The sequence below is a fragment of the Mus musculus genome, chromosome 16 (assembly GCF_000001635.26).
Source record: "Mus musculus strain C57BL/6J chromosome 16, GRCm38.p6 C57BL/6J".
Classification (NCBI taxonomy): Eukaryota; Metazoa; Chordata; class Mammalia; order Rodentia; family Muridae; genus Mus; species Mus musculus.
In genome coordinates, this window is record NC_000082.6 from 85,790,452 (window position 1) to 85,803,381 (window position 12,930).

Consider the following 12,930-nt stretch of genomic DNA (forward strand, 5'->3'; position numbering starts at 1 on the left):
AAGTCTTGGGTGAGAGCTGGTAGCTCGACCACCTCTCAGAACAAAGGCATGTAGAAAGGGAAGCTTGGTTAGGGCTGATGGCGGCCGATCCTGAGCAAAGGCAGTAGTGTTTAAAGCTACACGTAACACTTTACTAATATCACACATAAATACACCCTAATTTTGTCTTCAAGTCCTCACTTGATCCCTTCTGCAGGTGGAGTTCACTCATGACTTTTCTAGTTTTGAATGTTTCAGATCCGTTTATATTTTAGCTTGCGTTTTCTTTAGTGTTTCTATCTCTGCTAAATTCAGATGTCAAATCCTACACTGTCTTCGTTATTTTACTTACCTGCTTGGTTTGCATTTTCGTTGCTTCCAATTCGGAGTTTATTTACATGTTATTTTAGTTCATCCAAGTGATTTCCTATTTCTTTCAATTCCTTAAGTTCTTTGGTCATATCTACAGTTGTTAAACTCTGTGTCCTGATATACTTCTGAGAAATTTCAATTGGAGAACATTTCTATAGGCGTAGTGGTCATGGGTCTGTGTGTAGAGTCTTGGACTTTCATGTTGTTTGTGTGTGGTTTTGTAGATAAGATCTTACCTGGATTGCATCACTGGCTATGTGGCTGGTGTGAGGTTCTAGTCCATCTGTGTTGGGTGGAGTTTTGCTTTTCTTTTGCTGTTGTCTAGCTTTAGTTTTTACTTCAGTCCAGGTAGGAGGAATGAGCATATACTCAATGTTGATTAATGGTTGAAGAAACTGGGGTGGGGTGATTCTAGCACAGCCATGGCCAGTGTGGGTGCATAAACCTTAGCCTCTAAGGCAGTGGTTCCCAATCTGAGGCCTCCTACTTCCTCCTTTGGAAATCCTCTATCTAAAAAAGTGTTCACATTGTGATTCATAACAACAAAGTTACAGTTATGAAGTAGCCACAAAAATAATTTTTTGAAGAACTGAATTCAAGGTCACAGCATTAGGAGGGTTGAGAAGCACTGCCTTAGAGTAGTCATGGTAGAACACTTGAGTGAAGTCCTAGTTGGCTTCCTAGCAGAGTCTGGGTGAGGAAAACAGCAGGTGGTTGAGCAGACTCCTGGTACAAGCACAAGAATGTGGTTCTGGGTTGGGCTCTGGCCAAGAGAATTCTCAGGATGGGCTCCTGTGTAGTCCTGAATAGATTTTGTAGACTGAGGGTTCTAGGTCAGAGTAGACAAGAAGTTGTCCTTAGACTCCTGCCTTGCTCTGTGTCTTGAGGGGTAAGGTGGAGGGGCAGTGGTGGCTCAGAGTAGGTCAGACTCAGCAGGTCTTTCTGGATCCTTTCCAGGCTTGGTACTATGCCAGGAGAGAGGGGGTAAGAGGAAGAAACTGAGTAAGACTCACCAGGAGAGCTAGACTATGTGGTCCCAAAGATGTACCCTTCCACCTTGGCCTGGAGGGCTAGCATAGGCAGACAGTACTGGGTGATGAAGGTGTTAGGTAGGACTAGGTAAGAGAACTGGAGGGAGATCTGGGAGTCTTCATAGGACAGAGTTTGAAAAGGAATATAGCTGTCCCCTCAGGAGACACACCCATAGGTGAAAGAGAAACCAGACCTGGGACTTGGGTGACAGTGAGGGGGAAGCAGGTGCTAGAGGCAAGGAAGTTCTGCTCTCTGGGAACAGTTACAGGCCACGCAAGGAGAGGCCACATTAGTAAAACCTGGCTTTCTGGGTAGAATTATAAGACTAGGAGGTGTTGCAGAACTCTTTTTCTTGTTCCTGAGCAGATTTTTTTTTTCCTGAGACAGGTTTTCTCTGTCTAGCCCTGTACTTCCTGCATGTCAGGCTGGCCTTGAACTTAGAGATTGGCCTGCCTGTGCTTCCTGAGTGTTGTTTGTTTGTTTTGACTTTACTCTTGAAAATAAACTCTTCTGAGGTTGCAAGTCATCATGGCTACTTTAACTGTTGGGGTTTACGTTTCTTCCAGAAGAGTATGATGGGAATTTCGGCACTGCAAGTGCTTACTAACTCCTGGTAGAGTCATTTTCAATCCCCTGTACCTTTTAAGGTTCTTTTGTTTATGCTGTGCCTTTTATTCCCATATTCATATAAGTTTTTCTACATAACATTTTATAAATCTGTGACTTTTATTTTAGTCAAAGTCATTTTTAGGGATTTTTAAGTGAAACAAACATAATTCTTAAGCCAATTAAATAAAACCGTGTGTGTGTGTGTGGTCTGTAAACTAAATTTCATTGTTTCTACACTCAAATGCCTTCTCCCACCAATAAATCACTCAAATATATTTATCTATGTAGTTATGTATGTATTTTATTGTTTTTGAAGCATGGATTTTTCTTGCTGTATCATAGACTAGTTTGAAGTCATCATGACCCTACTGTCTTGGTCCCCAAGATACTTGGAATACAGACATAAGCCACCATATCTAGCTCCTGTAATATGCTAATACTCAAATCTCCTGAAGCTGCTTAAGTTGTGTGTGTGTGTGTGTGTGGGGGGAAGCTCTTATTGAATAAGGAAAGGTCAGTAAAGAACCTTTTTTCTCTGTTACAGGTTTTAACTGTAATACATGAACTTTTGCTCAGGTATCATGTGTTGGAGACATCAGTCAGGGCTTGTGGGGGTATATTTTTCTAACCAACCATGGGAATTTACACTATAGTTAGAGGCAAGTCAATGTCAACGAAAAGTTGCTGGTACATAGAACAACCTGACTTGTTGAATTGCCTGGTCAAGTTCTACATGTAAAGATATTCCATGATCTGAGAATACCACCTTTATAGGGTCTTAAGGTAGGTAATATAAAAAGGTAACCCAATTAATGTCCCTATTGCCACTACACTAATCTGTGCCGACATGACATAGCTAATTCCTGAGAACCAGCCATTCAGTTGCTGAGGGGGACATACTAAGTAACTAAGGCTGAAGTTAGCATTTTGTTATGGGATGTAAAAACAATTATGCTGAGGAGGCTAAAATTTGAATGGAAAGTTAGAAATGTCAGTAGTTGGGCACACTGCCTGTTTTCTAGTGAACAGTTTTCTAAAAGCAACAGCACAATGGAAACAATCTGAACCTGTCACTGATCAATGCTTAGTCTTCAAAACCACAGAGATCTACAGAAGTCCAAGATTCCCCACCCCGCAAACCCCAGCATTACTGGTGAGGGAGGCAAATATTTCACAGTATTAGCTCACCACTCATTTCCGTCCCAAATGTGTGAGGCACTGATTCTACTCAATAGCTTAAATAAGTTCATGCATTCCTACTTTTTTTTTAATATAATTAAGGGAGACAAAAATCCAGGATGCATCAGAAGCGGAATCATTTTCCATTTACCTGACCACACTGGGGGTTGGCAAACAAGTTCACAGAACAAATATGGCCCACCATTTGTTTTTGTAAATAAAGTTTTATTAAAGCACAGCCACAGTTTATCATTTACATGTCATTTATGGCTGCTCTCAGTCCTACAAAGCACTCACTGTCACATGGTTGTGGCAGGAAAGATAGCCTACAATGCCATAAATGCTTACTATCTGGCTCTTTACAGCAATTTGCCAACCACATTAGTAACAATCTTACCACTAAAGACATCATCAACTTCTTTTTTATTAGTACGTCTATAAACAGGAAATACAGTTCATTTACCCAAATTTTAAAACTGTCTTGAAGTCCAATGTTTGTGTCTCATCAGATTTCTTGCCCAGAAGTTAATCCCACTCCAGAAAATAGGCATACACATTCAAAAGTGTTCTTTTATTATTTCTAGTTAACATATATTGTATAAATACTCTATTTTTATATGCACTTTTACAAAAGCGATATAACTTAAAGGTTTTATCATTAGAAATAAATGTATAAAAATAAATATGTTATTATAGGCATTTATTATAAACTATAGTCCTTCTTAGAAGGAACAGACACACCAATACTTATAAAGTACATGCAATTCATAGTAACATATTTTACTATATACATATACATATGGAAACAGTCATATTCTCTCTCAGTAGAAGAGCTGAACAGACATTCACCAGGATACGACTGTTGGACCAGCTGCCAGGAGTGGACCTGCTACCCTGCAGCAGCCTCCCATGTGAGATGAGTGATCACCATGTTCCCCATCTCATGGGACCCTGATCTCTATACCCCATTCTAACTCTGGCACAACATGTATTATTTTACTGCCTCTTGTGAGCCATGGATAATCTTAAACAACCTCAATCCCCAGGCAGGTTTACCTCAGGAGGAAGCAAAGCAGGAGGCATGTTGCTCATTGTTTCCTTCAGTTTTTATGTGTACCTCATAAACTTCACTTTTTTTTTCCAATGTACATTTTATAAATAGATGAATTGTTTCTACCTCAACATGAACTATAGTTAAGAACTGAGATGGTGTAAGAAGAAATCAGGAGCTCTTTCACGGAGATGAGCCTTTCTGTCACGTTGAACAAGCTGAACTTTTCACTGTTGATAGGAATGATGCATCAACCTTCCGTAAAACCACAGCAACCAGCGACTTCGAATAATGATCTTGTTTGTCCCCTCCTCCTTGCCTCCAGTGATTGAAACCAAGCCTTGTTTGAAACCCAGTCTTACCATCTTTCTGCTTTGCCTTTCCCAATCTTTGTGATAAGAAGTATCTAGTTAGTACAGTGCAACAGGGCTTCTGCCAGACTCTGAAAATTATTTGGGCGATAGATATAAGAAAAGAGATACTAATAGTGCTTTGGGGCTCCTTAGTGCTCTGTATGGTCTTTCAGATGCTACTGTGCCTCATTAACTACCTTATCAGAATGTAACTGGCAGGGTAGTGTCCTGATCTACCTCCTTTGCTATGTATCCCCTACACACACCTCCTTGCCACACCTCACTGCTTACTGGTTTGACTCACTGGATCCCTCCAGTACTCTTGCACTCAGTGTATCAGCCCCTCCCCACGCTACCTTGTCCTCTAACGCCTCTTAACTGCACTGTGTCAGTGTGCAAAAGTCAATGTAATGCTTTGGCTTCTTCAAAGGATCACAGCTCTCATTTGATAACACGCCCCCATCGTGGGACACACATTTCAAGGTTCTCTTCTTGTAACCCTTCCCGCAAGTTTTGGAACATGGTGACCAATCCCCCACCTGCCAGTGTGGGCAAGGAAGGTCTGCACAAGGTCTGGTACTGGCTGGCTTCACTTCCTTTGCACATTCGGAAGCAGGGTGTCCGTTAATGTCTCTGCACTGCACTACTCTTCTCTGCCAACCTGAGCCGCATGTCTTGGAGCACTCCCCCCACTCTTCAATCACCCACTCAGAAAATGTGGGAATGGCGTTGAATGACTCTGTCTTCTTCTTCATAAAGTAGGTGAATTTAATTTTGGGTCGGAGAGCATGGCCTACCATAAGAACCTGGATGGTTAAGGGTTCTTTGAGTGGACTAAAGCTGCGGATTCTTTCCAGCGCAGCCGAGGAACCACTGTACCTTAAGACAGTACCTTTGTAGGTGAGGTCTTGCTCTAGTGTGGACAGAGTGAAGTTTCCATTCAGAATATAGGTACCATCAGCGGCTCTAATAGCCAGAAAGCTGCCATTGTTTCTGGACCCCCTTTGATTCCGATGTTTCACTTCAATGTTGGTGGCTCCAGCAGGAATTGTGACAATGTCATGATACCCAGGTCTGTGGACAAAGAAAACAGGTATATGTCTTTCAATGAGTTAATCAATCACATTGCTTTAAAAATAGGCAATTCTTTTAAATGTGACTTTTCCTTAGTCCTACAAAATCGTATATCAAAATTACAGGGTCTCCAAAGCATGTGTTTTGTTTCATGTGTCGATTAATTAACTTTAGGGTTCACTTGTGGGCCAGGTTATACTGGAACTCATTATGTAGACCAAGCTAACCTAGGCCTTATAGCAACCATCCTCCCAAGTCAGCCTACTGAACACTGGGATTACATGAAGTACCTGGGTTAATTGTTTTGTGTGTGTTTGTGTTTCCAGTCAGGTTTTTCATGTTCCCCAAGGTGAACTGAAAGTCACTATGTAGCAAAGATGACCTGAACATCTGACCGTCTTGTCACACTTGTCTCTGTCTCCCATACACTGGGACTACAGGTACATGCATGCGGATTGAACCCAAGGTCTTGTAGATGCTAGGGACCAACTGAGCAACACAGCGTGTCTACTGCAGAAGTGAGCGTTCTGAAACTCACCTTGTACTAGTGACTATTCCTGACATCTTCTTGCATGTGGAACCGTTTCCTCCACAAACGCCACACTTATCAAACTTCTTTTTGGAGTCTATGATGCGATCACAGCCAGCTTTCACACACTGCCCTTGCACACAGACAGAGGTAGAGTCTGGACTACAGGGAGTGCCATCTACAACCTGTGGAGACAACATGCACCATGGTGGTTAAACATCTGATGTGATGGCAACTGGGAATGCTCTCCTCCCAGGCTACAAGTAGTCTCCTTGTCACGTGCCACATGTTCACTTTCATTTTGGCTTTTTCAACAGTTCATATAGCTATCTGTAAGGCTTATAAATGTCTTGATTTTATATATTTGCTGGCCTAGGTCAATGGAAGCAGGGTTCACTGTCACACTGATTATTGTTCCATGGTCAGTACCTAGAATAATATGCTGTAGTTGAAGGTGCTTTATAAATCACTTGCTAAATACTTCATCCACAACTTGGATATAGTTTGCTATCTTATAATGCTAAGAATACATGACAAGCTTAAGCAAATTTCATTCAATTTTCTTCTTCAAAGCAGGATTTATCCTTTCTGCAAAACACCAAAAGAAATGGCGAGTCTCTTTGGTCAAAGTACATGTTCCAACGATGAATTTTTAATTCTCAAACTCTTACCTTAGTTAGTGTGCTCGTATGTGCGGCTGCTAGGTACCCAGTAACAAGTACTTTGGACTACTTTCTAAAACTCCTGGGTGCCATGTTAATATATAATTTATCTAACCATGAATTTTTGTATGTGAAACCTAGTTATACAGAGAGGGCTCTTGAGTTTTCAAAGGGCCATTCTTTGGGGATAGAGAAGCAATATTAAACACATGCAAGACTCTTTTAAGTGCTAGCTAGATTTAAGCTTCCTTCCCAACAGAAGGCAACAACAAATCCCAAAGCAAGGAGTTGTTCCTGCATTTAGAAGTATTCCAAATTCAAAACGGAACACAGATCAATAGGTAAAGACAGCCCAAACATTTGTATGGCATGGCAGCAAGCCCAGCTGAGGCTCCTTTGCAAAGATTCAAGTGTAAAAGCACCTACCTTGGGCTGTAAGACGAAAAAGTAGCCAATGCCTTTGGCTTCACAGGTGAGCTTGCACCTGTCCTTTGGCGAGACGCCGGCGTACTTGGGTGTCCACTCTACAGTGGGCTCATTCCCAAAGGAAGCTTTGGAAAACTCATTGTGCGCCTCGCACTGCTCCTCTCTGAACGTTTTTCCTGAAAAGAGAACGACGGCGATGATGTTCCCAGTTTCCAACTTCCAACCACATGTTGTGGGCACGCCGCCTTTGCCCGGTTTCTGAGAGCTGAAGTCCAGTATGACTCACCGTTATTGTCTGGACAGTCCTCGATGTTACAGGACCTGTAGCGGACTCGTTTGCCTTCACAGTACTTCCCTCCGTTCTTTGGGACTGGGTTGTCACATTCTCTCATTGTGTATTGAACTCCACCACCACAGGTTCTTGAGCAGTCTCCCCACGGTCCCCATGGTCCCCAGCTTCCATGAACAGGAGTCTAAATGGAGATACAGATATCAGTGTTAGAACTATAAAGACATTTTAGGGAATCAGAGAAAAATGTAAAACAGACAATCAATTCTCAAAATATGCTACCATCTCATAGTCCCACTACGGGACACAGGTAGAGGAGTTTGTCTAGGAAAGGAACTAAACCATCACTTTGCCCTTCTCAACCCTGAGTTGCAAACGAATATGTTTCATTGGGAAAACTCACAGCAAAATGCTTCATGTCTGTCTTGTTCACGCACTTGCCACTGACACACCACTTCCCTTCTCCACAGCTGGTGCCATCTGCCCAAGGGAAGTGTTTTGTTTGGCACACCAGTAAGCCACCGGAGGTGCCAGTGCACCACAGGGTAGTACATGTGCTGGCTGCATCAGGGCAGTGCTTGGATTCCTCTCCGAATGTAAACTGACACTGGCGGTTGGCATCGTACAAGGTACCGGGAAGATCAGAAGGGAGCTTGATTGGATTCTGGGGCTTGTCCATCAAACATTCCCCTAAAATAATAAAAAAAAAAAAGGAAAAGAAAAAAGAGGCAATTATTAATACATGTTTGGTGAAATCATGCATTTTTGGGAAAATCAATGCTAGGGAACTTTAGATTTTTATCGAGACGTTATCCTCAATAGGGGACTTCTGATTTTACAATGGCGAGAAGTTATTGTTTATGAATGAATGGACTTTGGGAGCAGGATGCAATGGAGGTAAAGATCTACTACTTATGATCCTGCCAGAGAAAACTCTGAAGGAGGGGAAATGAGCAAGAGCCATGGAGCTCACTTAGCCAGAGAGAGCCCTACACAAGGAAGGTTGAACACCATCTGGAAAGAGGAGCTGTTATCTTACCGTGTCCATTATCTAGGAAGGACGTGACCATGTAGGCACTGCAAGGTGACCAGGGCTGGCTATGGTCTAAGCTGGAGAGCATCGAGGCCATCAGATGAGAATCGCCACTCACACCATTCAAGCTGGCACAGTGCTTAGCATCATCGTGCGGCATGTTAAACACATGGCCTGGGAAGCAGACAAGAAGGACATTAAGCTGTATGATTGAGTGAGGCTCAATGGCTCTCTTATTAGACAACCTGTATTGGGGCTCATACTCACTTTGATCAGGGCAAGTATAAAAATGTCAACGTTCAAATGTTTGTACCACTTTCTCCTGTCCTAGTAAGACCATACTTGAAATTGTGGAAAATATACCCTACCCCTTCTAAAATTGCTGGTGGCTGAGGTAGCAACATAGTCTGAGATGTTTTCTCTCTCTCACATCAGATTGACTTATTGGGTTGTATCCATGCATTTGGGCTTAACTTGTACTCTGAAGCCGACTTACCCAATTCATGGGCTGTGGTGAAGGCGGCTTGCAAACCATCATCTTCTATGACTGAGCAGCTCCTGCTGGGGTCACATACGGTTCCAACATCTGCCATTCCGAGAGTGTCACACGTGTGGGAGCCACATAAATCCTACAAAGAGGCAAGGGAAATCCCTTTTAAGTAGGAGAGAGTGGACTTGATACTTAGCTCTTCAGTTGGGCATGTCTTCACATGCACTTTGAAGCCTGTCCATTCATTATTGCTGGACTTGAAGGACTGACTCTAAAGCAAGATTCCCTGTAATGCTTTTAAAATAGAACTGTGGAACTTGAGATGTGGAAATTTAAAATAGAAATAAGCAAGACAGATTGAGCTAGCCTATAACCGAAAGGAAATGAGGCAATACAGATGAGATGCCTTTTTTTTTTTTAACTGGTTATTTTGTTTACATTTCAAATGTTATCCCCCTTCCGGGTTTCCTCTCTGCCACACCCCCACCCTCTCATCCCATCCAACACAAGGCTGACCTCCGAGTTGAGTTGAGGAAATGGTTGATAAGCTCTTGTCTTACCTGTCTGGTGAACAGAATTGCAGTGTCATAGTGCTCTGGATCCCGGTCACTGGGGCTGTTGTGTTGTTTCTGCCAGCTGCAGAAATTCCGAAGGGTGAGAGCTGCATTGGAGGTAACTTCTGGTCCCTTCTGCTCCTCGTATATGACCAAGATCTTCACCACCACCAGGCTAATTGAATTCCTAATGCTGGGATGCTTGTAAAACCTGGCTGCCACCGAGAACAGGGTTAGAAGGTAATGCTTTAGACCGCTGCCGTGGAAGTCGGCCATGGACTGGTCAGCTACGAGCATGGTTTCCACATAACGGGGGCTGGACACAAATCGCTTCTTCCTTATGCTTCCTGGTCCTGTAAAAAGAAAAGGAAGTTTGCTCATGGGCAGTCCTTCTCCTAATAGTGACCTTCTCGGGGTATATTAGGAAAGTCAACCTAGTCAAAGTAAATAAAACTGAAATACACCTGGAACAAAAATAAAACAAATATTTGCATCTTCTAAAAACTGTGAATGTTATTTTTAAGTTTTTTTTCTTTTGCTTTAAATAAAACAAAACAAAACAAAACAAAAAAAGCAACAGAGTGATCAAACTGTCTATATATGTGTCCGCAGGATTTCTTTTGTGGTCTTTGAAGACTCCACAGCCTGAGTGAGGCAGTATGGCTATCATTTCTACCCAGCTGTAGTAAAAACTTGGCAAGAGAAGCAGGCGGAGCGCCCTGAGTCACCCTTTCACTATTGAAGCCAGGGCTGAAATCCCGAATGAGATCATCCAGCTCCACGTGGAAGGCATGGGGCAGGGCGGGGAGCCTCAGCCAAGGGGTGGGGCTTGAGGAGTCTCAGTCTGTAAGGCTCAGCTCTCTCATTCAAGGGGTCCCAGGGGGTTCTCTGCTTGATCCAGTTCCGGGCACTAGGACCACCCACTCTGCCCAGCAGTGTGTTCCTGCCTCCTCTCACTCCCAGTGCCCCGGGGGGAATAAGTTCCTTTCTCAAACCAGGGTTGCCAATTTGGAAAATGGCCTTTTTCGGGCTGCTGAGACTCAGCGGTCAGAGAAATCGTAAAGTAGGATATGAATACCAGCTCCTAGGGACAAGTCGGAAAAGAGGGAGAAATCTAGAAAAGGGCAAAAAGAAATTTGAATGATTAAAAAGAACTAACTGGCTGGTAGGGACTGAACACGGCAGAGTCAGGCGAATGTGTAGCAGGGAGGATCAGTCCAGGCTAACATTCCTCAGCGCTGGGGAGTCCAACCTCTGCCGGGAGAGGGAGTGCGAGCAACGAGGCCGAGGTAGGAGGCGCGTGGAGGCGGGGCGAGCCAAGCAAAGACCTCCCAAGCAGGTTCTGCAGAGGGGCCCAACGGAGCCACCAGCCATCGGGGTCAGCTTTTCAAATGGGGGAAGGGGACAGACGGAAGGCCACAGAAATGAGATCACCACTGCCGTTGCCCAGGCTCCTGAACGCACATCCAGGTCACCATGGCTCCTCTACTCCGCCCTCCTTTGAGCGCTACGTGCTCACACGGACTGACGTTACAAAACTCAGCGCGAAACTACAACCTAGTTAAAGTGAACTCATACATTCACTAAAGGCATTAAAGGGATGGAGAGAGATTCTTCAGTGTAAGGAGTCGGGTTATTGGCTTCGCGGAGGAAACGCTTAGCCCTTATCTACAGGACCTCCGATTCTTTCTCTCTTTCTCAAATTATTAACTATTCGGGCAAATAAGTGTTCTAGCAGAGTATGGTCACACTTTTTTTGGGGGGGGGAGCGGGAAGGTCACGACCCAGAACTTCAATTCACTGCAAGTCTGAGTCATTCGCATTTAGAGGCGATCTGGAGTGTGACCCCAAGTCACGCCTCGTAAAGACTGAGAGATGGGGGTCACTCTTATACCTGATGGCTTTCCCGCGTCCTGAGGCGTGGGGTCCCGCACAGGCCACTGGTTCCGGGTGTTCTGGCTCTCGGGTCGCGAGTCGCTGGTTGGCAGGGTCTCGTCGTCCATGACGCCGCACTTGGCGCCGCCACTGCCCCGCCGCCTTCGCCTCAGGATGTGGAACTGCGGCCGTGCGGATGACTCCTCCTCGGGCACGGCAGGGGCCAGGCGCTCGGTGGCCACTCCAGGCGCTGGCTGAATGAAGAACTCCTCTCCTTGTAGGTAGAAGGCACCACGCACACCTTCACAGAGGCTGAGGGCTGCGGCAGAGCCGGGATCACCGTTCACCGTGCCAGAGTAGAAGCAGTGAGCCAGGTCCCCGGTGGGGTCCAGATGTTGTGCCTCGGACCCGGGACTGCGCCCCACAGTCTGCAGGGTGAAGCCAGGCGCCAAGAAACCGCTGTCCGGCTGCAACTTCAGATGTAGCTGCTGGCCAAAGGCGTCCAGACGAAGGCGTGTGGTGGTGGAATCGTGGCCCGGGGCGCGCTCCAGCGAGGGCAGGACCAGCTCCTCATCTTCCTCCGTGGGGCGCCCGTGTGCGCCCCGCGCACATAGCAGCATTGTTATGGAAGCGAGGAGCAGCAACAGCATGTGTGCGGACAGAGAGCCCCGAGATCTCGCTGCCCGCTGGACGTCCCCCATGTCGGAGCAGGGCTTCTGCTTGCGTGACCCCAAAGGGACTTTTGGCTGCATGGCACCGCACCCTGCACCGCAGAGAACTCTTGGTCTGGATAGACGTTTAGACGCGTAGAGCTTCGCTGGCCTGCTCCTGATGCTTAAAATTCACGATCACTTTGATGGGAAAGTTCGTGCAGAGCTAGCACCCGAAGCTCCGGGTCACTTAGAAAGATTCTGCACTGGCGCGCGGGAATTTTTTCATTCCAGCACCGAGTTGGTGGCTCCGCACTGCTGGCTGCTGCAGGACCTAGAAGCGCCCCCGGAGCTGGGGAACAAGTCCAGAATAGGAGCCTGGACTCTTCGTCCTCCGCCTTGGCCCCGATTTGACTCGATCTGAGCAAGGATCTGCTCTCTCCGCCGGGCTGTGCGCTCTGGCCTTGCGATAGCACCTAGCTCGGAGCTGCTTTCTAGCGAGTGCAAGGACCAGGCAGCCCCGGCCGCCCCTTTATAGCCACATAGGAGCCCCTCCTTCCCCCAACACTGCGACACCGCCCCCTGAGCTCAGTCGGTGCTAAACCGAGCTCTGCGCCTCGGGGCCTGAAGGGGGAGGGGGCAGCCTCCGCCCTGGCCTCACGCCACAGCTCGTCACTCTGGGGGTGTAAGACGCCGAAACAGCGCTGGGACCAGCACTTTGTACAGCGCTGGCTGCTCTGGGGAAAAGAGTGAACCTTTAACTTCATCTCTCG

General features: G+C 45.7%; 1 protein-coding gene across 1 annotated transcript; it reads right to left on the reverse strand.

Moving 5' to 3' along the window:
• Positions 1-3,375: 3,375 nt before the first annotated feature.
• Adamts1 (a disintegrin-like and metallopeptidase (reprolysin type) with thrombospondin type 1 motif, 1) lies at positions 3,376-12,662 on the reverse strand. Its single transcript, NM_009621.5, has 9 exons — positions 11,527-12,662; positions 9,639-9,985; positions 9,085-9,217; positions 8,595-8,762; positions 7,959-8,245; positions 7,553-7,739; positions 7,267-7,442; positions 6,188-6,363; positions 3,376-5,649 (listed from the first exon to the last, which is right to left on the reverse strand). The coding sequence occupies exons 1-9, from the start codon at positions 12,257-12,259 to the stop codon at positions 4,950-4,952; spliced, it is 2,907 nt and encodes a 968-aa protein (NP_033751.3). The 5' UTR covers positions 12,260-12,662; the 3' UTR covers positions 3,376-4,949.
• Positions 12,663-12,930: the final 268 nt, after the last annotated feature.